The sequence below is a fragment of the Telopea speciosissima genome, chromosome 4 (assembly GCF_018873765.1).
Source record: "Telopea speciosissima isolate NSW1024214 ecotype Mountain lineage chromosome 4, Tspe_v1, whole genome shotgun sequence".
NCBI classification, from domain to species: Eukaryota; Viridiplantae; Streptophyta; class Magnoliopsida; order Proteales; family Proteaceae; genus Telopea; species Telopea speciosissima.
In genome coordinates, this window is record NC_057919.1 from 1,536,263 (window position 1) to 1,562,466 (window position 26,204).

Here is a 26,204-nt window from a genome sequence, read left to right on the forward strand (position 1 = left end):
TCTGCTTGTGATGGATTATGGTTAAAGATATTTCTGGGTTTTAGTTGTGCAAAACGATTTGCTTTTCAGTGCAGTTTTAGTTTTAGTTTTTCTGGAGCTAGTGTTTACTTGCCGTTTTTTAATTCTGATTCTGTCCGTTTTTAGGGATTCATAGGTTGACGAGTTGGGACTGGGATTTCTTCTTCTCCTCGTGATTGCATGAAATTCTTTGTTGATTCTTGTTTTTCTGAGGTTCTTTTTCTTTTTTGGTTGTTAAACTTTCTATTGCAGAGAGCTTTTTGAGCTTTGTCTGGGCATTGTTTGACAACGAGAGAGTACAGGGATGCAGGGAGGAAGAAGAAGAATAGACGAATAAGTGAAAGGCCAATACTGGGATAAAAAAAATCAGTTGACGGAGTGACCGATGGACTCCACGTAAGGGTAGCACGAATGACGCTGTTACCTGAAGTTTTATCCTTTCCCCCCTCTCTGAATCACGAAACGTATTTTCATCTCGCTACTTCCCACTGGATTCACAATTTCACATAATGTCACGTGGATCCTTTCAGGTTACCCTATTTACTGCCGGCCCTTTTCCCCATACGGGAAGTTACCGCTTTCTTGCTTCTGGAGTCTTGAGTCTGGACTCGGATCGAATAGTTGGCAGCTACCAATCAGGACTCTCTTGTCTTTGGTCTTCTGCGAGAGGTCAGATCGTCAGAGTTGTGGATTGTGGTACCCATAACTGCTTTCTTCAATTCATGGAAAATAGATGCCCCATTTGATCTTTGAAGTTCATAGAGCGACGTATATCAGCAAATAATATTTGACGAGAGAAAAAGAAAAGAATAAGGAAAAAATGCTCGCAGCTGGAGAAGAAGGAGAAACACCTTGCAGGTACGGAAACCTAGTGTTTGTCACCCCCTCAAGGCACTACTTGCCGAAACATAAGTGGCATAGTAACTGTCCTGTTTATTCTTCTTTATCGTTTCATTCGAATAAATATTTTCTGGAATGCAGTTATGATGCTATTTCTTATTTGATCGGTTGTTGCATGGTTTCTTTTATTCTTCACAATTATTTATTATTTGGTTCGGACGGGTTCAATGATTTTAGAATACATTTCCTGTGGAGAATTGGTTCTTGTTAAAGAGAAAAAGAAACAAATTAGAAAGAGAAAAAAAAAAAGTGGGGCAAAACAACTAGTGGTGCGGCACCAAATTTGTGAAATGCAAAACTAAGATACGGAACTCCCGAAATTCTGATGGTTTCTAGTAAAGATATTATGTTACCAGAAAGGCAATACATAATTAGCTTAAAAATTATAAAAGCAGCTTTTAGAAATACTTCCTAGGGGAGATGGCTAATCTGCTAACCTTGAAAACTGAAAATCACTTAAGAAACTTATCAGTCAACACATCTTGTCAGCAACGCTTGATGCAAAAACCTAGACTACCTCCTCTGAGGATGAAGGTATGAAGAATCAACTGCCATCAATACAAAAGAACTTGACAACCACGGCTAATGCCGCTGAAGAAGTACCAGCTGAAATACCATTCTTGTGTTTGGTGGAGGTTGAAAATGCTAGTTTGAAACCTACATGAATAAATTGTTTCATCCTTAACTAAGTTACTATTTAAAGGTACTCTGCTTGGTAACTAAAACATACCTAACTTTATTACCAAAGTTGATAATTAAAAAGGGCAAGGAAAAAAAAAACCCTCATCTAACTGGATTGAGAGCACTCATAATTATCTCAACCAACGGGTGGGAGCTAAGTGATAAGGAGATGAATACCCAATGGACAATATCGCGGTAGTAGATCATGAAACGAAACAAGTTACATGGGAAATATATATCATACAATCTCCTATGTCAAGTGCTCACTTGCTGAACGCTTGGTCACGGGTTCAAGTCCTGGAAACAGCCTCTCTAGAAACAGGGGTAAGGCTGCGTACATTTGACCCTCCCCAGACCCTGCTAAATGCGGGAGCCTGGTGCACTGGGTACGGCCTTTTTTACAATCTCCTATGAGGGTTTTGGCTTTATGGAAACCAAGGTTCCTCGTTGGATCATTTATGTTGGACTGTTATATTTCTAAATTCTCCGTAGAGCACGACATCAACATACTTTTTATGGAGGGCCTTGGACTGCAGCTAGGCACAACCCAACTTTGAAGATTTGGCAACCAGAATTTCGACCTTCATATGCACTGACATGTGGGTATAATTCCATCAACTCGGGTAGAATGTTATTATGTGGAAGTTTGACCCAAAATTAGTAATGTATTTCACAGAACTTGTACACAGATACGACTGGACAGAAAACGGGATGCTACCAATGGATTTGTGATGCAAATCATATTAACAGGCTTATTTTAGTGTAAATAAGCCTTCTGGTGGGTTACATATGTGTTAGGCCTTTGGTTCAAGGGTTTTTATTGGGTTGTAGGGCTGAAACTAAGGGTAGGATACGGGATTAGTCAAATATGATTAGCTTAGTCCAAATTTTGTTGTTATTTGAATCCTTTTTATGTTAAAAAGTTAGCTAGGTCATGATAGAGAATCATAGGAATATGAATTCAGATTTAATTTTAAGTTTATGTCCTGTATTTTATTAGAATTCTAGTTGGAATAGGATTGTCGAATACTTGTTTGTAGAGATTTTTTTGACATTTTATCCAAAATTAAAAGAGACTAGAGGTCATTTTTGGTGTAGTTTCTTTGACTTTTTCTATTTTAGTGTATATTCTCTGATTTTGAAGCCTTGTAAAGTATGGTTAGCCCTTTAATAAAATCTCACTTGTTTAAAAAAAAACTGTCAACCTCTCAAGGGGTTCAAATTTCTGTTCGATGTCACATGAGGCAAGTGTTGGCCTATCTTTTATTCATCTGTTTGCTTGGCAGGTATGAATTGCTAAGCATGGTGAGGAAGCACTCAAATTTGTTAGGAAAGACAACAGTCGATGAGCAAGATGCTTCAGATGTTGAAATGGATCCACACTTTTGGCATGACATTTTGGATATGTATTTCATTTGTGGTAGAGAATCAAGGGGACGCCAAGATGATGATCTTATATTTTTTGTCAGGAAAATAGTATGGGATCTCCTATGCGTGTAGCAGTTTATAATGTTGCTTGTTCATCTTTTGTTGCTGATCAAGTTTGGTGATCAAGTTCTCATGTCGAATGTGTTGTTTCAGACCTTGCATGGATATGGTTTTAATGATAATGTGGAAGGGTTCCCTCCTTACTTCGTACGGAGATGGGCACCTAAGGTAAACCATGAAGATAAGTTCAAGCTTCCTATACTTGCTACAAACGAATGTTAATCCTAGCATTATTTAGATAAGCTCTTCCCCCCCCCCCCCTTCCCAACTCTCTATTTTTAAATTCATAAGATTAATATTCTAGGAAGGGATTTGGCAGGAACCTGTCAGTTCATTAACGTCTGTAAGTAGGAAATGAAACTATTGCAAGCGTGGTGCTTCATTTCTATATTTTGTTTGTCCAGTCACTGGACTATATTTAGTTGCTTGATTTTGACACGCATCTCTTTGTCCACAACTCACACCCTTGCCTACTGTTCACCACAATGAAACATTATTCCAACATCTTGCCTTCGGGAGTCTGGTATAAGTTTTATAGCAATTTTGGAATTCTCAGTGTTGGACGAAAAAAAGTGTGCAGCATGTCATGAAGATCACATGCAACATTTTGGCTGACATTTTGTTCACTTGTTTGTTTTGGGGGGGGGGGGGGGGAGGGGAAGCAAGTGAATGCCTTCTTGATATCCTTTCAATTTGCTAGTTAATAAAGATATTTAAATTTGTTGGCTCACTTCATTTAATTGATAATTTGTATTTCTTTTGATATATACAGTAATATTTACATTGATTTTCACACTGAGATGTACTACAGAAAAATATTTGGCTACATCTAGTATCTATAGTTAGCTATGCATGTAATGCTGTCAAAATTTTGACAACCTTAGATTGGCAAGTGTATAATTCCTTGATCTAATATTTCAAAGATGATTTGTAGATTAATATGGTTCTGTCCTTATTTGTCAACCAGTTGGAAAAAGTCATGGGTGAAACTGCTGGTGATGTAGATTGGAGACGCTCATTTTACTTAAACTTAATTGCTCACACTTCGTTCACAGTTACGGTTGCAATCTGTAGGTAAAATTTACTCACCTGTATAATTATGATGTGTCTACTCTTGCTTTGACTCATTAAATTTTTTAGACACTCTCTTTAACTCTGATGTTAATATCAATTTCTGTCCTGTTGTGGCCCTAAAGATGCTTATTTTTGAGTGTATTGCTCCTTTTATGATTTACTTGCTCTAGTAGCGGATCATCATTCTTATAGAATTTAGTTCTTTGTCACCTTTAATGTATTCGTAATATGCTTAATTAACATGGTGTCTAACGGTGTTTGATTCTGTCCATAATTTTCTTCCTAAACCCATGTTTTGCTCTATTCATAATTTGTTTCCTAAAGTGCTGTGATATTCCATTAGAATCAGCAATTGGGATATGGTCAAGGATCTTCAGGCAGCATTATGGATGGGATGGAAGTCTACCTTAAATGATGTAATCCACTCCTCTCATCCTACACTGTCTTCCCAAATAGTGGGGTTTGAACTTCGGAATCATCAATTTAAAAAAAAAAATCATGAGATTGTACTGATACCTTGGGTATGTTCCTACATGTTTGTTAGCTTTATTAGGGCACATTTCACCAGACTTTGGCTTGCGTTTGAGGAATTCAGGCAGCATGGTGCTGCTCAAAATGAATTGCACAATATGGTAGCAAATGGAGAGTATTCTATTGCAAAAATACAGAATCAAGTACAAAGTAATAAGGGTCAGGGAGGACCACTTAACTCTGGGTCTCTTGGGGACTCACTCACCACTAGAAGATCTCAAACTCTCAATTGGGCTTACAGAGCACAACCCAAAGTAAGAAGTAGAAATTAGTCAATAATCCCTTCAAACCAAGTTAAAAATGTATATGAAGGGGAGGAGGAGGAAGTGAGACACGTTGAGAGAAGGGGGAAGAAAGAGACGTCGGAGAGTAGGAAAAGCGAAGGTATGAGAGATGTTGGAGAGTTAGAAAAAGAGATGAGCATTAAATGCCCATCACGTTATCATTCTCCCCGCTTTGAACAAACTCGTCTTCGAATTTGAAGCGACTAACTTCTTCCAAGTGTCATGATCAAACCTTTTCAACTCATCCTTACTTATCCAAGTATCTTTTGAATCAGGCTTGTTCTTTAAATGGACAAGCTATTGTGTGTAAGACCTATTTCTAGTGGTAATGGACCTTGAATCAAGCACCTCTAAAATTTTGGGAAGATCAGTTGGTGGAAGATTCACATTCTCACCATCAGGTGTGGGTTGGTTGGGATCTCCATGATATGGATAGAGGTCGGCAATATTAAAAATGGGATTGATTCCAATTCTATTGGGTAGTTCAATAAGGTATGCGCTAGGCCCAACTGCCTAAGCTTCTTGAGAATGCGGCATGGTCCCATCTTCCTATTCTTGGGCTTGTTATATGTCCCCTTTGGAAACCTCTCTTTCTTCATATAACCAAGTCTTCTTTGTTGAACTCGAGATGTCAGTGCCGAGAACATAAGCTTCCTTATAGTGGTTGTTGGCATGTTGTAGTTGGACCTTCACTTGCTCTTGCACTACTTTGATGTGGTTGACAAATTCTTATGCTTCCATGCTGACCTTTTCCAAATTAGGAATTGATACTTGATCCAAGATATGACAAGGATTTCTCCTACAAACCACTTCAAATGGTGCCCTTTGTGTAGACTGACATTTAGAGTTATTATAGGCAAACTCGGGTTGAGATAAAACAAAATCCCATTGCTTCGAATGATCGCTTGCAAGGAAAGAGAAGATTTCTAAGAGAACGATTAACCGCTTCGCTTTGTCCATCGGTTTGTGGATGATAGGCACTTGAGAATTGGAGTTGGGTGCCTACAAGATTTGATAGAGCACGCCAAAAATTACTCATGAAGCTTGTGTCATGTTCATATGTAATAAACTTTGGCACTCCATGAAGTCGAACAATTTCCTTAAAGAAGAGATGAGCAAAATGTGAAGCATCAGAAGTATTCTTGCATGGAAAGAAGTGTGCCATCTTTGTGTATTTATCAACAACAACATAAATGAATGAAAACCACATTTAGTTTAGGCCAAAAATAATGATCCCTAACCAAGGTATGGTTTTGTCTAGAACCAGATAGGTCTAATCCCAGGCAGGATCAACCCTCCAATAAACAAGAAATCATATGAGGGAACCAAGAGAACTATGGGAACTCAAATGAGGGAACAATTTCCTTGGTTGAAGTAACAAATGAAAACCCACAAATTTGTAACCTGTTGAAGTAGCAATGATCTTGATGTGGTAATCTTCAAGAAATCGATGTGACAATCAGTTGAAAGAAATCCCACCAGCTTGTAGCATTCTTGAGATCGATTTTAACAAAATTAGGGTTTGGAATCAAGAACCGATGGAAGGGGATGGGGGGAATGGAATGGGAAAACGTAGGGTTGGCCATCTCAGCCTGGGCATCTCATCCATCCTATCTCAGGATTTTCACAAAGGCCCAAGCCAATATTTCATTAATCAAATTCGTGTACAATGCTGGCCTCCCTTACAAACTTATATAGAAGTCCTAAAAATAGACTTAAGATGAGAGAGAGTTGTCATTATGTCCTCTTTTGGAGTTCAACAGTACCCAATTAATTTCAAACCTTTCTGACTACTTGTCTCCCCCCTCTCTCCTTCCTTTCCTATTGTTTTCCTTTTTCTCCTTTATGGGAATCTTCTGTGTTGTGTACCTTTTCTGATCTCTCACATACCAAGGCATTAAATCCCTCCTTCCTTTACGCTACCTTTCCTACTTCTTCCCTTTTCCTTGGTCCTCACACATCATCTACCCATTAATGGCGCACTCTAACCGATCTTTTTACCCTAAACCCTCTGTTAAAGGTTCATCGGCTAGACGCTCTTGATGGATTTCCTCCAACCATCCTCCGTTGGGGTTGCGATCTGACCATCCTTGCTTACCAGATCCCTCCAACCTAAACCCTTCTTCGGGTCTTCAAGAGCATGCTAAGGGACCAAATCGCCACTGCGATCGAAGATTTCGTGGTGCTTCCTCTTCCTCATCTCGCCCTAAAGCTTCCCGACACTAGTATCCTTCTGCTAGTCTCCACCACGATAAGTATTGCCATTCCCACCAGTGTGATGTTGATTCCTCACTTGAGGCTGATGAAGATCATTTACCGGCGGGACCATCCACTCTTTTTGGCATGGTTCTTGGATGGGTTGACCCACCTGTACTTTCCCTAAAAAATCATCTCGCCTTTTATGGCATGCCTTGGGGGCAGACGTATTATGGTCTATGATGGGGATTTTTTCTCTGTTTAATTTTTTTTGCAACAGGAGAGGAACTCAATCCTCTCTGAAGCTCCATGGTGGTTTTCTGAACACCCATTGCATCTCTTTTTGGGTTCTCCTTTTCAACCCCATTGTGATTCTACTGAGTTTCGTGAGATACCGGTCTGGATTCAACTGCTCAATGTTCCTGATTTTTGTTTTAATGAGCACTCTATTTCTTCAGCCGTTTCTTCTTTTGGGAAACCACTCTCTATTCTTTTCAAATTGGGAGTACTGGGGCTTACCCCCTTGGACGGCCAAAGTTAAAATCTTATACAATTTTCAGCAACCTCTATGTGCCTCAAACAAAATGGAACTGGGCTCTGGGAATGATTTGGTAATATTTGTTCGTTCTGAGTGCTTTTTCGCCTGCTTCGCTTGTGGTTCAAACAAAAAAAAACTTCTCAAAGTTTGTTCGTGCATTACTTCCAGTATAATATATCATGGCCAGCGTTTGTGATTCAATCAGAGCAAAGCTTGATTGGACAACAACAACAACAACAACATGGTCATTTTGATGATCTGGCCCGACACTCGTTTCAGTACTAGCTACTCTCAAATGGTAGGACTTGTTACACACTTACACTTGTATTTGTTTAATTTATGTCTCTTTCCAAGCTTCTAACAATTATTAACAAACCGACAAACCATCACCATGTATGATTATGAATAAGATGCCTAATGCTTAAATAGTTTATGGTTTGATGTTTTTTAATTCCTAATGCTTAATTAAGTTGTTTTACAAATCTAATTTAATTATATGTGTTCTAAATATTGTGTGGAATAGCCTAGGGTAGAGCTCACGTATGCCGTAGGCCACCAACCTAGGGTCCGAAGTCAAAGTATCATTTTGGATTTGAATTTGTAAAAACAAATGTTTCCATTGTGTTTAGAAGGCCTAAAATAAGGTGGATGTCAAGTTTCAGGATCTATCTTGGCCATATGGCCACTGAAACCCACCACCGAGTCAAGACGGGAAAAAATACACCAACTCGCCGAGATCTCGGCAGAACTCGGTTTTGTGGCCTGGCGAAACCAGGGGCAAAACCGAAACCTAAAACCTTGCCTTTAATTTGCACTGGAAAAGGAAACCAGTCCTCTAAATATTGCAATTGACCTATTCCTATGCTGCTCACTCTATTGAGGGGACCTGGGATAGACCTTGGGCAGTCGTCCTTGTGATTATATGGAATAGATTAATTAGTTTCAAGGTTGTGGTAATTGGGGTTATGGACCACCATACAGACAGTAACTATGTTGCTGATTATTGGCTTCTTTTCTACTGGGATATGAGTGTTTAATCAATTTGTTACCTCTTAAACCCTGATGATCTTTTCAGATGTAATTATGAGGATGCCGATGGTTGTACTTGTTGGCAAATGTAATTTTGCTTATTAATTTATGTTCTTTTGGGTTGTGATCCCAGATTACCTTTGTCCCCAAAAAACTTTTGTATTTTCTGAGATGTATCTCTTAATTAGGTTTTCATAACTTCTCTACCTCAGAATCAAATCTTAAGGTCTTTCCTCTAATTCTTTCTCATTAGTAAATAACTCCACCATACATTCTGTAATTAAATCTTTTGTGTTGTGTTTCAGTATTCAGGCTCTTCAGAATTTTCAAAATGGATCCGAGACACCATTATCTCCTATATATAAGGTATCTACAGCCTAATTTTGTGGGGAGTTAACAATGTCTTGTATGGTCATATGAAAAGCGGTTTCTTCTACTGGTTATCTCTCCTCTTCTAAAGTTCTTTCTTATTTTCTTTTCTTACGAATAAAATCTTTTCACTTGGGATGCACTTAAATCTCACTAGTTTGAAATCGGGAATCAGAGTATCAAGCATGAATTCCATATCATTTGTTTGGATGTACCAAAATCAGGGATATTCCATAATCTCTAAATTCAACACATGCTCAATACATGAACTTCGGAGGGTATTGAAAAGTCCAGGTTGGAGTGGGATTTTCTAGTTCACACTTATAAAACACGAGTATAATGCCCTACCATTCCTTGTAAAGCAATCCCCCAGTGATGGTTAATAGGGTCTAATTAGATTGTATCAGTTCATCCCTTCTTGATTGTGGGGCCTATTAGTCATTTCAAAATGACAAAAAATGATTCTTGACATATGTGGTGTGATTAAACCAATTAAAAACCATTGACCATAACATAGTGTGTTTTACCCTAATGGCAGTTTATGGGAACTTTTGATTGGAGAGAGAGAGTTGTTTTGACCAAAACCCAATTAAAAACCATTGGCCGTAACATATTTGCGGTGTTTTACCCTAACTGTAGTTCCATATGGATGGATGGATGGAGAGAGAGAGTAGTTTTGACCAAAACCCAACTAAAACTATTGAGCATAACATGTGTGGTTATTCACCTAACTGTAGTTTCATGTGGGAACTTTTGATTGGATGGATGGAGATAGAGAAAGAGGGAATGAGTAGTTTTGACCATTTGGTAACTAATTATATCTCTTTCTTATTTTAAAAAAAAAATGAGTTTGCCTGTAAAGGGGAACTAGCCCTCCCAGCATTTGGCATACCAAGCGGGGAAGTAGGAATCCTATGTTGCTTAATGTATTAATATAGGTGACAAGTTTGGGAGCCAGAATTATAATTAACTGCTCTATAGGATAAAGGGCAGACAAAGTAATATACTCTGTTTTATCGATTAAAACTTACTATATTCAAACATGTCAACTAACAATTACGGACAGTCAATATAAAATACAAGGGGAATTCAAATGATTTACAAGCCGGTTTGATGATGTTGTCCCTAGCAACAAGGAAGCCATGGTTCTGTTCTGATAGCATATCTGCAATGCTGTGCCCTGGTCACATTATGGTACCATGCTGCATACTCATTAATGTAATGCTTGTTTCACCCTCTTCAACGTGAGTCAGTAGTTTAATAGATACTAGCTGTACACCTTCATTCTCACTCTCCATTTTATTCAAATTACAGTAGGTTAAAAATTAGAACAGTCAAATCTCGCAGAATTTAAAGAGCTATGATATATCAGCTGAAATATTAGCGTGAAATAAGTTAATGATGTGTGCTTTTAGTAGCTGGTTTGCATAATACTTTTTGTATCTGGATTTGATGTTAATATCTTTAGTTCCAGTTTGTGCCTGGAATCCCTAACAGCCATTAGATCAAAACTAGGGAGACAATCCTATGAATATAGGTCAGGTTTGATTTTGGATATTCGGTGCTTATATGCTTCATGCCACATCTCTGCAGGTTGTGAAGACTGTATATGCATCTCCAAGTCGGGTTAATTTCCATCTGGACTCAAGAAAGGCTAGTGCATCTCTTTTCTATTTTTGTCCCCTTTTCTTTTTCTCTTTTTTCTTGGGGGGTTGGGGTTTGGGTGGGTGGGTGGGTGGGTAGGTGGGGGGTTGTTATGCTTTAATTTTCTTTGACTAACAAATCTTCACTTAATTGTTTTTAGGAAGTAGAAACAGTTCCTGCATACCCAGACATTTGTTTTGCAGTTGAGGATTTTGATTCCACATTTGACGCAGTAGTAAGATGCTTTTTTGCTTTGTGCTATGTAATAATCTGATGCATGAATATTATAGGTTGCATATTATCATGGCTTACATGATTTTGATATGTTATGGTTTAACATATTGATGATTTTTGTGGGGTGGAAGGTTATAAATTTGTTGTCCTTTTTTCTCTCTTTAAATATATTAGGGTTTGATCATCCTTGTTTTCTTTTGCTACCTTTCTAAGGAATCTCCATCTGATCCTGCCCTCAGATATTTAAGAATTATATACATGTGCTGGATACCTTTTTTTTTGGCAAATACATGTGCTAGATACCATGAAGAGAAAACTAGAAATTGTTAACAGCACATTTATTGGTATCTAGCCTAGGAATTATAATCTGATAGTGTAATTGGAGGCTGGATCTGTTGTGAGGAGGTTCTTTTTTAATGCTGCAGCTTTCTGGCTCTGCCACCATGTTGAAATCAAAGAGGATTGGGATTTGATGTAGAAGAAAAAGAGTATATATGAAAAAGAATGTCTTGGAGTAACATTTATAGGAAGAAAATCCCGAGTCTTGGAAGGATTTTTCTACCCAAAAAAAAAATCTTTGAGGATTTGAAAGCGGGAAACATTGACATCGGACTACTTAGATTTTGGGAGAGTTGGTTGATTATACAAGTTGGTCCCCACTGAGAATCTCCAGTGGTGAATGATGTGAATTGTGATCATTTGGACCCCAATTTCTGCAGAATCCTATCGTAAGGAGAAATTGATGAATGCATGAACCTGTTCATAAGAGTCAACAATGCATTGGTGGGGGATAGGTAGACTGAACACGGGTTCAGATATCACACCCCTATAACAGGATCTCAAGAAACCCTAAACCAGAAATCGAGTCATAGTCAACCTTTATGGATGGGGTTCAGATTCTGGTCAAAGGTAGTCGTAGGCTGTTAGGATAGTATAACCCCAAAGTACAGCATTAATCCTATGGTCAGATTGCGGTCAACAGTCAAATCTTCAAATCTGGAAATAAAATAGATCAGATTTAGGAGAATTCTGATATCTCCAGATCAAGGGATCAGATCACCTCCAAAGCCTGATTGAAGGTCACTCTTGGATGGTCCTTTAATACCCCCAAAGATGAAAGGAATCTGATGGACAGATTCACTGATATCAGCAGTGTTGATTTTTACATAAGGAGCCCTAAAACAGGGCTGCCGCCAGGTAGGAATCTCAGTAGTAACAACCAATAACCAGCAACTTGAATAGCTAATATTCTCACAAAATCTCAGATTAAATCTGGTTCCAGAAAGATCAATAAATAACATATGAAAACAATACTTGAGAAGAACCAGAGCATAGAAAGGGGGAGATATGACCTTTGATTTCCCATCAACCGTCCTATATCAGAACCCCTCTAATCACAGAGTTTCTTACTCCTCACTGTCTCTCACAGCAATCTCAGCAGCAAAAGAGGCAACAACCAACAACATTAACAAACAACACAGCCTTATCTCAACTTAATGGGGTCAGCTACATGAATCTTTGCCTTCCAATCAGCTCTATTCGACGCCATACTTGATACAAGGCCTAAGCTAAGCATGTCTTTCATCTGCACTTATCCTAGGGTTAATTGAGGCCTGTCCCTGGCTCTTTTAGCTCCCTCAATCTGAATTAAATCACTTCTCTGAACTGAGGCATCTGACGGCCTCCGTTGAACATGGCCTTGCCACCTTAGTCAACTTTCTCGTAGCTTATCATGGATCGGAGCTACTCCCAAATCTGCTCTAATAGGGTCATGCCTCAATTTATCATTCAAGGTTTTGCCACACATCCATCTTAACATCCTCATCTCTGCAACACTTAGTTTATCTATATGACACTTATGACCTTTGATTTCTCATCAACTGTCCTATATCAGAACCCCTCTAATCACAAAGTTTCTTACTCCTCACCGTCTCTCACAGCAATCTCAGCAGCAAAAGAGGCAACAACCAACAACAAAAAACGCAGCCTTATCTCAACTTAATGGGGTCAGCTACATGGATCCTTGCCTTCCAATCAGCTCTATTCGACGCCATACTTGATACAAGGCCTAAGCCAAGCATGTCTTTCATCAGCACTTATCCTAGGGTTAATTGAGGCCTGTCCCTGGCTCTTTTATCTCCCTCAATCTGAATTAAATCACTTCTCTGAACTGAGGCATCTGACGGCCTCCGTTGAACATGGCCTTGCCGCCTTAGTCAACTTTCTCGTAGCTTATCGTGGATTGGAGCTACTCCCAAATCTGCACTAATAGGGTCATTCCTCAATTTAGCATTCAAGGTTTTGCCACACATCCATCTTAACATCCTCATCTCTGATTCTCTGCAACGCTTAATTTATCTATATGATGCTTCTTAACAGCCCAACTTTTCGCACCATACATCATAGCCGATCGTATGACTGTCCTATAAAAATTTCCCTTTAAGCTTGAAAGGAATACATCGGTCACACAACACTCTAAACGCACCTCTCGACTTCAACCATTCTATTTTAATTCTCTATGCAATATCATCCTCCATGTCACCAACCTTATTTATAATTGAACCCAGGTACCTAAAGTAGTCGCTTTGCGGAATCTCTCTCTCATCAATTTTCACCACCTCATGATCCATCCTAGTGTGATTAAAGTTGCACGCCATACACTCCGTCTTCGTTTTACTTATCTTAAAACCTTTTTACTCCAACTTGGCATTATTCCCTGCTTTTGTCTCATCCACCAAAACAATATCGTCAGCAAACAACATATTCCAGGCAACCTCATCTTGGATGTCTCTTGTTACATCATCCATGATGAGTGCAGCGCCAATCCTTGATGTAATCCAACTGAGATTGGGAACTCGTTTCCTTGCCCGCCCACGGTTCGTACGCAAGTCACCCTACCATCACATACATGTCTTTGAGTATGTCTACATATTTACTAGAAACTCTTCTCTTCTCTAGTGTATGCCAGATTAACTCTCTAGGGACTGTCATAAGCCTTTTCCAGGTCAATAAAGACCATATGGAGGTCTTTCTTGCATTCTCTGAATCTTTTCATGAGCCTCCTAAGTAAGTTAATAGCTTTGGTCGAAGATCTTCTTGGCATAAAACCAAATTGGTTCTCCGAGATAGTAGTTTCTTGTCTTAGGTGGGTTTCACCTAAGCTTCGTTCATCAAATCATTGGATGGAAAATAGCCTACAATCAGTCTATTTAAATAAAAGACTCCCTAGCTGAGTATCTTGTCTACCGAAACTTACATATGCCAATAGGAAACTTAAAACAAAAAGGACACTTAAAAGGAAACCCTCTACACTAGGTACAGTTCTTTACCTAAAATAAAACAACTTAAAGTAAAAAAGACTTGAATAACAGCTAAGTAACTAGCCCACGATGTGGGCTGGTGGAGTTGGTCAATGAATGGGCTGAAAATATCCCATGCCAACAAAGGGAGAAAAACCTCCTCTTCTTAAAACCCTGATGTCCTTTTTTCTTCCTGCAGGAGTATGTATGAACTCCCTAATGTAGTCCTAGATAGGATAGGATCCTACTAGGATCCAGGTGATCAGTAGTTCTGAAACTGCTAGCCGATTGGGGCAGGTTGGGGTATTTTAGGTCAAATCTAGGGTTATACTTGGGAGAATGGAGTTGGTTTTATTTGGTAAAATTAGGCAGGTTTTAAGGGTTCTAATGAATTAGGTTTGAATGAGATTTTAAATTTCAGAAAATTTAGGTCTAGGGTTTCGGGTTTTGGGAATGAAGGGAATGATGAGGTCTAGGGTTTAGAGTTGGAATTTAAGGGAGGGGTTCTGGTCGAGTGATATTGGCAGTGAGAGAGTGGGTTGAGTGTAATATGGAGTGGTTTTGATGGTGGCTTAGGTCCAGGCTGGTTTAATTGTTGTAGGGCTTTATTAGGGTTTAAGGGGAATTAGGGTTGCAATAGTGGAATGGGGCAGGGGCTGCTGTCGAGTGTAGGGATGATGAAAATGGAGCTGTGGATGAAATTAGGTTGAAGTTAATGGAGGGAATTAGGTTTTATGGACAGTAGATGAAGCTAGGGTTTAGGGGATCGATTGGGGAATGTAGGTCTAGGTTAGAGGATGAGAAGAAGAAGGGTTATTTGCAGAATTCTGTAAATAACTTACTTGTAATGAAAGAACTTCAATGGCAGCAACCTTGAAGACATTTTTGAAGAAGAACCTCCCGATCTACAAGATGCAAGGAGTCATAGGAGATCCACCTACCCTTCCACTTTGATATGACTCACAAGACTCACTCTCAAAGGAGATAACCAGTAGCAACAATGGCAGCAGCAAAGAGATCGAATTTTTCAAAGTCTAAATTGTGGGGGAGCCTCCCACGTTTTCATTAATAAATAATATGGCCTAAGGCCCAATCCTATTACAAATCTAAAACCTCTCCCTCTAAAAATCGTGGAGGGGGGACAAAACATTGCTTTAAAACAATTACTTAAAAGATGCTCTAAGAGCCAATAGGATTAAAACAAAACTAGCCAATAGAAAAGACTCATTTAAATTGGATCATTGGTTGGACCGGTTCAATTTAAGAGCTGAAAAAAAACTAAGTATACAATGAACTAAAGCTAAAATAAACCAAGTATAAAACTAAACTATGGCCCTATGGTTAGGGCAGCTTGTCTTCCTTGCGGATGCTTGGATCTGCATCAACTCTCCCCATCTTAAAAACATTCATCTCCGATGAATAGGTGAACTTCTTGCAACCATCTGCAAGATTCCAAGTGCTGTCCTGGCTTGAAGAAATCCGACCTCAAACTTTATGGTGATGACTGATGAGGGGGAAACAACATGTGATTAGCAGCTTTAAAACTTCCCGGACAGAATTCTGGTGAGGCAGGAATATTAGGAACAAAGTCTTCAAGTTGAGGAGCCTTCTCTTCAAAGAACCAAGATGGCATCACCATAAACATTAATATCGATGTTGGTTGTTCATCAATTCCAGTCCAAATATCTATGGAATGATATTTACATCCATCAAACTCTTCCTTGAAAACCTAAGTGTGCATGCTAGGGATCTCAAAAAAGGGAATGTGGAGGTGCAACTTTGGCCCAGAAAGCTTGAGTCGGCCCAAGGCCTACACAATTTTTTCGGCTGGGTATTCCAGCGGGCAAGCTGCACTAGGATTGGAAAATCCAGGAATGAGGATCAGGCTGGGCTGGTTAGGGCTGAGCCCTTGAGCTAAGCCCAGCTTAGGTATGATCTGGACATAAAATGCAGATATTTGATATGGTATATAGATATATCATATATGTATATGTAAGTACACCCTGTCCCTGAAGAGTAAGTATGCACAGCCCAACCCAGTTGTGCCCTAAGGGAATGTATATTCCCATTAGCAAATTTGTATCTGGATGCTGGATAGTTTCTTTCAAAGCAAGATGGATTTCCAAAAATGACAGAAGCTTTGATGTGCCACTAAAATTTTCAATACACTCGTCAAAATGATTTGAATGTTATTTTTATAAATATAATAAGTTAGTGCTTCTGTTTATAAAAGGTTGGGTGGTAGAGAAATGCAATCTTGCATTTTCTGCAGACTTCTTTAGCAAGGGATACAACTCCACTTATGTAATCTCTGTTTGGAAAAGAAAAAAGGATAAACAAGTACACATATCTATGGAGGAATCTGACATTTTGTGTATGATTAATTTTCCCACTTGAGGAATCTGCATGACAGTTTCCTAGTTCTCTTCTCCTTTTCTTGCTCCAGGATTCTCTTTTGGGCAGACCAACTGTGAGATTTCATCTGTATTGTAATTCGGTTTGCTCTGCTTTTACTTCTCTCAATTTTCCTGCTGAAGTTCTTCCCAAGAAAAAATTTAGATACTCTTGTGGAAGCATTCTGTAGTTTATCTTAAGATTATGTTCTTTATTGCAGGTTTTGACAGAAACGGATCATTGTTACTGCGTTCTTCTTAATGCACATGATGGTGCAGCATTTCCTACTGAAAAGCCCATGCATGATTGCAGCTCTAGTGACATTTCCTCCTTGAAAATTGACATTGACTCTGGAAGGACCAAGGACTCAAAGGTTTGAGTTGTTGTTTTGTTGTCTGAGAATTTCAAAAGAGTCCCTGTATTGATATGAATACTTATTTTTTACAGTACATGGCATATAGGGCAGTTCAGTGTTTGATTAGCTGCTGTCGGGTTTCTCTCTTCTTACGTTGGAGAGTTTGAGAACTTTGAAAGAGTGCCCCAACTGGAGTTCAGTTCAAGTACATATGATCAATATTTTTTTTATCATTTGGAGGGGTTCACAGTTTGTGAGATGGACAACATAAATGTTTAAACTTTAAAGTGGATGACATGCATTTTTTGGGAGAACACATTGCATTTCCATAGGATTTACTATTTGATTAGCTGTTCTCAGGCTTCTCTCATCTTACGTGAGAGTCAAATTATTTGTATTTCCTTGCTTCAAATGTTTGAGAAGTTAGCTATTGTAGAATGTATGGTGTTACGTTAAGTAAATGGGATTTCAAAACCAATGCTTAGCATGGTGGAATCTAGTGGCTAATGCTCTCCAATCGGAGTTCTTTAGTAAAGATCATGACTTCAATTGTATGCCTCTTAGCTTTAGTGCAGGTCTTGGTCATTGATTTGATTGACTGTCCAAATTATTACTTGGTAATTGAATCTCATAGGATCTCTTGACAGTTGTGTATTTACGACTGCAGCTTACTCTTTTCTCAGGATTTGTCAGTTATCAAATGGTTAGAGAAGCATATGATGGTAAGTCTGCTTCAGTTATCTAGCTTCAACTTAAATCTCTCTCCATTAGCCTTGACTTATTTGGATGTGTTATATTATTGTTGATTGTAGTTGAATCTTAAATGTATTTAGGTTTTCTCAGGTTTCTGCTTTACACATCTAGAACAATTGTTACTCTAATCCATTAAAAGCTGAAAATAGATTAAAGATATGTCAGTAGTTGCATATGAGGCGAGGAACATTAATCATGTGACTGTCTCAAATTTATGACCTTGCATCTTTAATCCAAAGGTTTAGTAATTCCAAGTGTTTGTTTTCTTTGCCTTAGGGTTTGAAAATCTGTTCCCCGCCTACTTCTTCGTCTCACTTTTGTCCCAAAGGTTTGATATAGGATTGGAGTTGTTTAGACATTCCAAATGGTGTCAAAGATGGATTCTGAGAGGTCTAAAGCTTTGGAGAATGTCCCCAGCTGCAGTTATGTGGTCAATATTGTATTTGTACATGCGGAACTGTAGGACCTGAGGGGTAGTCTTCTCTCCTCACCAGCCTATGTGGTGAATGCCAAAGATGTACTTAAGTTTTGGGCCTTATGTTTAAAAAATAGGGAAATGTTTTGGGGCTTTGTTCTTCCTGGAGAACTTAGGTTCAGTTTAGAATTTTGGATCATGAGAATCCAGACAGCTTTACATTGAATTTTTCTAATGATGAGTAGTCAAGCTGTCAAATTAGTTTCCTATTAAGGCTACTAATTCCCTTATCTAAATAAAAATCAAACTCCACAAGTTTCGATGGAGCTCTGAATTCCTATTGATTGTGGTAATTGAAGTACGGAGATAGAGGATGCAATTCCCCATGATGTGCACATGTCTCTCTATTATCTAAACATAAATCATGGCAATTACTATCTGTCTGGATTTTCATAATCCAAACTGAATCTTATTGTTGCCGTCACCATATTAGATACGAGGGATCATTTTTTATCTGCAAAAGCTTTTGAGTGGTTATAGTTCACCTGCTGGTTTCAGATGCAAGCTGTGTGGGAGAGTACTTTTTTTAGGAACATCGTATTTGCTGGTTCTAAAATCACTTTGACATTTCTGCATATATAACCTGCCATTACAGGAAAAAAGTTGTCGAATTCTTGTATCTTTAGCTTCAATTTTTTTCATATTTCATATGGTAATGTGTCTGACATGGATAAATCTACCCCCTCCCCCCTCCAGGGTGACTTACACTCTTGTCACTTTTTCTGCTTTGAAATGTTTCCGTATACTGCAGCTTCTCATGCTTCGACTTTGGAAACAAGAAAGATATATAAGATTTAAATAGAGCATAGCAAACACAGCATGATATTTTAGTGATTTAAAATTTGGCAACTTGTCAGCAACTTCAATATTTTGGTTTTCATAGATTCTGTTTTAGCTGTAAAAATTGTCATGTTTTGATTTGCTTTAAAGTTTTATTCCTATTTTTCCCATTTGCAGCTGGGAGATCTCGATTTGGGAGCTTGTTGTCAATTGGCAATTTTCCTGCTAAAACGGATAGACTTTACATGAAGGGTCCTGGAGGACGTGGAGAAGTTGAAGTAGCTGTTTCTGGTGTCGAAGGTAAATTAAAATAAAAATCCTTATTGTAATTCGGGTATTTGTAAAGGATAGACTTGAAATAACCGATACTGATGATGAACAAGGGGGAAAATTGGAGGACATTTCTTACACGTAAGTTATGAAGCATATCTCTTGGTTCACCCTATCAATATTGTTCAGAAACTATAGGCATCAATTATTGCAATCACTTTTGTCAATAGCTCGTTTTTCTCTTCAATATGGTCACTGGATATCGACTTAATTCTCCTCATACAGGACCAGTTCCAGTGTGTGCTTTAGCTATATATAGCTCAATCAAATGCCTGAAGAGCTCAGTTCATGTTAAGTACTTTGCTTTGGTTTATCTTCTGGAATGACTGATTAATTTGGTTTTTAGATTGAAAAAAGAACGGGAAGAAAGGAAAGAAAAACAATCACTTATGAGAAAAATCTTACTTGCATGGGTTCATATTCAGGTTTCAATAAAGCTAACTTTGATTTCACCCATAATCTTATTGATGCAGTATCACTTGGCTGGTTGGACCAGCATGGTAGGATTTGGAGACCCAAACCCAAACAGAACTGGCTCAATGGTTTTGGTCCAATAAGGGTTGGAATTAGTTATTTAGTAGGTTATTTATTCAAGTCTTTTATTTGTTTTGGCTTGACTACGTAGGAGTTGGATAAAGTTAGAGTTTGAGTTTGCAAGTTATTATTAGTTTCGTAGTCTAACTAGGAGTCTTGTTATTTCTTTCTTTAAATACTTGCATGTAACCCAACAATGGGGATGGTGAATTGAATAGAAGTTTCACCCAACAATCGATTAGGTATCAGAGCTGAAGGATCCATCTTCTTCCTTCCTTTTCGTCTCCATTCTTTTTTTTTTCTTCCTGTTACTGTACTGCCGATACCAGCAGTAAAGAAAAAACCTGCGTTATTACTTTCCATCTCCTCAACCCTCCCGACTCCAAACAGTAACCTCTTCTCCCTTTGTTTTCCCCTCGCTGTGACCGCGAAAAAAAAAGAACTCAAACCACTGAAACCCCAATCCCTTCCTGCTGCAACCCTCTTCCATCTCCAGTGAAACCCTAACCCATCCTATCCTTTCGATTCCACCAACCCATCTCTCCCTTCAATTGCACAGACAAATCCCCCTCCAAACCAGGAATCCCCTTTGATTCTCACTGAAAATCATCCCACCCCTTTGCCGAAAAGAAAATCGACTCTGTTAAAAAACAGAGAAGTCGAATAAAAAAAATCCCTCTCCCTTTAATTCCCAGCACTAACCCCCACCCTCTCGCCCTACATTTCCGCCAGCAAAAAAAGAAAAAAGAGAGAGCAAAGAAGAAAGAGCGAGAGATGGAGCTCAAAAAAAATTACATACCTGGTTCCTCGCTGCAGTCAACTCCTCCACCACCATCCTCCTTCGAAGTCTCAATCTTTTCCTTGTCGAAGTCGAAATCTCTGCTGGTAGAAGACAACTCCAAGTCTCCAACACGTCTTCCACCCTCTTGCAACGATAAGTTCTCCCTTATCTCCCCATTTTCCAATATTACTCCCTCTTTTACTAGTTATTACTTTTAGTCTTTATTTTTTTTCATTTTCCAGAGTTACCCCTCCCCTCTATTCTTATCTTTGTTTGTTCTCTTTTTTTTTTTTAGTTACTTTCCAAGTCTACCCGTCTATTCTTTATACTCTCTTTTGTGAATGTCCCATAATTACGATACTGCCTTCTAATGATTTTCACTTTATCTACAATTTTGCCATTGTCATCATAAACTTGCTATATCATGGAGGTTGATCAGTACGATTTACTTTTTTCGATTAGAGATGATATCCGTACACTACAAGCAAAACTTTGTGATCTCCATACAAGGTTTATTGATTTCAAGACAAATTGTCGGGAGCTTGCCAATAATAATAATCGCTTCGATGATAAGATGTAAAGCATGCTAGAATCTTCAGAATGCATGACAGAGGTAGCCAACAAACGTAATGATCAAGCTAACGGTCTGATCAAGGTTGCAACTGAAGAAATAATCAATGGTCCGATTCCCATCGAAGAGATGTCGTTTACTAACGACTATCAAAAGATCATCACAGTTGATCATGAGAGATGCTGGATCATCACCCCATCAAAGTCGATATTTATGGATGCCGGTCAGTTTTTCTCAACACCGGGGGAATTGATGCAGGTACACTACCTTGGACCAACCCAAATCCATTTGGGGAGCCAGATGGAGATGAACCAGGAGGTCCAGTTTGAGTTTTTGGGTCTAGTAGGATATTAGTAGTCTATTTATTTATTTGGATTTATCTTTTAGTCTTCGGTTTTTCTTTGAATACAGTATAGGCAGTGATAGAGTTTTATTATGTTTCAGTTTTAGAGTTAGAATAGGAGTGTTTTGGTTCCTTCTATTTATACCATGTAATCGTGCAATTAAAACTCAGATTGAATAGAATGGAATAGTTATGGTTTGAGAGCCTGCATGTGCGATCTTCTCTCTCTCTCTCTTTATTGCGATCTCCTCTCTACCCTACAACTCTGATTTCTTCTCAGGGTTTTCCCTTCTTCCCTTCTGGCCCTCCACCACTACATAGCATGGAAGAGAAATAATCAATACCTTCTACTAAAAGAGTTGATGACCATAAAAAAAGCTCTTTCAGTTCTCCGGTTCTTCCATTCTCTACTTCTCACGAGTCAAGTAAATCTTCACAAAGATGGTCAATATTTGGGTGCATTATAGAGAAGAAAATGCCCCATGATCTGCATAGATAACTAGAATGAAGACTGATTATGTGGTATGTAACTTTAGTTACACTAGGATGGATAATAAGATAATGAAAATTGATGAGGGAGAAATTCCACAAAGTGATTAGTTTAGGTATCTGAGCTCAATCATAAATAAAGAACGTGATATAGAGGATTATGTTTCACAAAGATTTAAAATAGGATGGATGAAGTGGAGAGGAGAGCTGTGTCCGGCGTGTCGTGTGATTTGTGTATTCCTTTAAATCTTGAAGGAAAATTTTGTAGGACAGTCATATGAACAGCTATGATGCATAGTGCAGAATGTTGGGCAGTTAAGAATCATCATATAGATAAACTCATTGTAGTGGAGATGTGGATGTTGAGATGGATGAATAGGAAAACTATGAAGGATAAAGTAAGGAATGACAATATTAAAGCTGATTTGGGAGTAGCTCCGATACATGATAAGCTACGAGAAATTCATTTGAGGTGGCATGGCCGTGTTCAATTGAGGCCTTTGGATGCTCCAATATGGAGGAGTGATTTGATTCAGATTGAAGGAACTAAAAGAGCCAGAAGCAGATCTACATTGACCCTAGGAGAAGTGGTGAGGAAAGACATGCATAACTTATGCCTTGTATCAAGTATGACCTCTAATAAAGCTGATTGGAGGGCAAGGATCCATTTAGTTGGGATTAGGCTTAGTAGTAGTTGTTGTTAATGTTATTTTGGATCTGCGTGTGTTACACCTTGATGTGAGACGTCAAGAAAAGGTTGTGACGCTCAAATAACTAGCATGGGCGGTTAATGGTGGTGGGACTTGTTAAGGGTAGCAGGCTGTGTCGCTTAAGATGTTCAGTTTTTTCCCTTTTTTATTTACTTTTTGATAAACCACTTTCTTCTAATTCCTCTTTTGTCTTTTATCCTTTTTTTCTTATGGTGGAGTGATTTAGTTCTTGTCCATCTGGTGAACTTTGTAGAGTTCCATTTTTTTTGTGCTTGAGGGAAGACATAACATATCATCTTTTCCCACTGTGACTTACAATCTTAATGCTGTGAGAGTTTTAATAACAAAAACTCTTAGGAATTACATGTAATCCAATACATAGGCATAAAGAGTACCGTATCTATGCTTAAATCTCCACAGATATAGTTTGAATCATAATAAATGGAAATTCAGCCACATAGATATCCAAGATTCAATTAGAAACTTCTATGCATGTAGTCACTGTCTTACTAGTCAGTATCCGTGTACAAAAAAGATTTTTTCTAAATCACGTGTTGTTGTAAAGACTGAATTAGTTTCAAAGAAGTTTCAGAACAGTTCATTTTAAATTATCTGGTTTGGAACAGATACTGCCAGAAACTAGATCTAAGAAATTATATGCAATTTAGCATAGCTTTCAGATAGCTTATATTGAAAATAATTTGAATAATTACTTTGATGTAGATCAAAGCCAGCAGTTTTCAGGCCCTCATTCACCTGTTCAGATGTCCAAGAAAGGTTTTGGCATCAGTACAATTGTCCGAAAAGCTGCATCAGCTGCTTCTGTGGCAGCTAAGCATGCTTATGCTGCTGCTTCTGCCGCCAGGAGATCTGATGAAGAGATGTTGCCCCTGAAATGTTGCTTGATGTCCATATCACTGCCTTGGGAACACATTGTGCATGATCTTTTGTTCAAGGTGAGTTCATATTCTTCAACTGCCAGGCTCTTGGATAGAGACGCTCTCAGATGCCATCATGGTGAACCAAATCAACCATACAAAACATGACCTGATGTCCAACCCGTTCCTGTGTCCAATAAGTTCAACTGGTCAACAAAACCATGTATCAAAACTGTTGGCCATAATGGTCCAACAGAATCTTTCAGAAAAGACAAGCGACTGGGACACTGGGTTGGGGGGAGAGGGGTTTGATCTACCGCGTCTGCTGACCAGGCCACCAGGTATTGGTCTTGGATATTGAAACAAAGTTTTAGTCTTGGCCAACCGTGAATGCGGACAGATCTGGTGCTCAGATTTGAATCTCATGTCTAACCTTTTTGTGCTCTCATTATGTTGTGTATGGGTAATATAGTTTAGAGTTTGGAATTTGTAACAAGAGAGTAGTGCTCTCTGTGGTTGCAGACCAAGATGGGACTTCCCACCACCTCATCATTTTCCTAGGGCACATGCGTCTTCCTTAGAAGTCTTTGCCACATAGAACAAGGGTTGTTTATTGCACATGCGGTAGAAAACATTTTTGCATTAATTTTTTTTCTAATATAAAACATGGAATTATGGAAAGGCATTCCTATTGCCATGTGGTAGAAGTAACCTGGGTAAAGCTTGCCACATCCATAGAGGCTGGAGTGGCAAGATGGCTAACCTTCTTGGGTTGCCTCCTTAATTGGTGGGTGTGAAAAACCCATAAATGTAGGTGTGCTGATGGTTTCTCTCCACCAACCCTCCCCCCCAACCCAAAAAAAAAATAGGTGTTGGATATCTAAAAGTACCAATTACCATGACATTTTCCAGGGTAAGTCTGTACCTATAGCTCCATTTCAGAGAAGGCAAAGCCATTTTGGTTATGCCACTTTCAAATCACTTTTAATTAAAGAAAAATCTCTTACTAGTGTGTAATGACATTTGTCCTTCCCATTCATGAAATTATTTTTGTTCTGGACCACCAAGGCACTTTTTTTTTTATTTTTTATCATGCTTTTATTCCCATTATACTAAATTATTTTGTCATTTCTATCCATACACAGGGTAGCCCTCCTGTGAATTTATGATCATCTCAGCCTCCTACAGTGATTATGAGTTCGGCATGAGGAGGTCCACCACCTTTTAATGGCACAACTTCGATTGGGTACATGTGTCTAAGCTGTATGTAGGATGTCTCTTCTTCCCTCCTACACATTTCCTCCCTTTTTGTTCATATTGCTTGTTTCTACTTACCATTTGTTTTGTAATGTGTTGTGTGGTTTAGGATCGTAGCAATATTAACGTTTGTGTTAGCTTAGGACTTTGAGGAAAAAGGGGGGGGGGGGGGTTGGGTTTGAAACTGTTGTATAAATGATCAGTCAAAAAAGGTCTCAAATATTGGTATGTTTTTCTGTCCCCATATTCACAGTTAAGTTTCATGATGCTGTGGTTGATCTATGACTTGAGTTCTTTGGATATGATTTTACCCCCTCCATTTGGCTTTATTGGTTCTCCAATTTACATAACTTAGGCTCTCTTTGGTATAGTTTAAATTTATGTGTATCAGACAATAGATGTGTTTGATATGATTTATGATCCCCATTTCTCAGTAAAATAAATCAATTTAAACATAAATTCATGAACAACTCAAGAGTTGTTTATTGTTTATCACTATAAACTGTTAATATTTATTTATACGGTACCATTAATGAACATGCACTGAATTGCTACTGAAATGGAGTAAATTGGTAAATTTAACAAAAATTAGCACAAAACCTCCCTTTTTCTTCTTTCTCCCGCTCTCTTAACATATATGGTAATTCTGATCATTGGATGGAGAGGTTTTTTTGGAATAGCCATGTGTTAAATTTTAGAACTTAATTCAACAAAGAACTGTCCTGTGTATTGCCATCTACCCTCTCTGTGATCCATGTCTTGGTTTATACTCTTTTCTTATTAGTCCTTTATTTTCAAATTTTTATTTTACAACGTCGGCAATTCTGTTTGAATTGAATTTGACATTTGAGCAAGCAACCTTGGGGTTCACTTATCCAAAAAAATTTTGACCCATTATGAATTGCGGTGGAAAACATTTGAGCAGCGCAAGAAACATGTTTCACAAACGAAACAAAGTTGAAAGGAAAAAAACAAAAAATTCCTAAAAAATAAAGTTGTTTTTATCATACATGACAAGAAAAAACATATTTGGATACCAATTGAACGAGAAAAATAATCAAACCATACTTGATGGGGGCGGGATGCTTCATTGACAACGTAGATTGGAAGTTGTCATACATTTGATATACCATTACTTTTAGGGAGAAAACAACATCCATAGAAAGAAATTGGAAGTTGTTTTCCAAATTCTTTGTCCCAACTTCCAACTAAGATCACGGGTTTTGTCGAGAAACAATTGGTCAGATGTGTTGGTGGAGATTTTGCCAT

At 38.4% G+C, this 26,204-nt stretch overlaps 1 protein-coding gene across 1 annotated transcript; it reads left to right on the forward strand.

Moving 5' to 3' along the window:
- The first annotated feature begins 612 nt into the window (after positions 1–612).
- Positions 613–25,264, forward strand: LOC122660091 (uncharacterized protein KIAA0930 homolog). The gene is made up of 12 exons (XM_043855267.1): positions 613–876; positions 2,886–3,075; positions 3,181–3,255; positions 4,055–4,161; positions 9,045–9,105; positions 10,702–10,761; positions 10,913–10,987; positions 16,900–17,052; positions 17,702–17,756; positions 19,220–19,342; positions 23,524–23,756; positions 24,824–25,264. Exons 1-12 carry the CDS (start codon positions 839–841, stop codon positions 24,845–24,847), a joined length of 1,194 nt encoding a protein of 397 aa, XP_043711202.1. The 5' UTR covers positions 613–838; the 3' UTR covers positions 24,848–25,264.
- Positions 25,265–26,204: the final 940 nt, after the last annotated feature.

Excerpts from the sequence above, each read along its gene's own strand:
- LOC122660091 (XM_043855267.1), top strand. The coding sequence starts at position 839 with ATGCTCGCAGCTGGAGAAGAAGGAGAAACACCTTGCAG. Across the intron at positions 4,162-9,044 it reads GTTACGGTTGCAATCTGTAG|TATTCAGGCTCTTCAGAATT; the intron begins GTAAAATTTACT and ends GTTGTGTTTCAG. Across the intron at positions 10,988-16,899 it reads ATTCCACATTTGACGCAGTA|GTTTTGACAGAAACGGATCA; the intron begins GTAAGATGCTTT and ends TCTTTATTGCAG.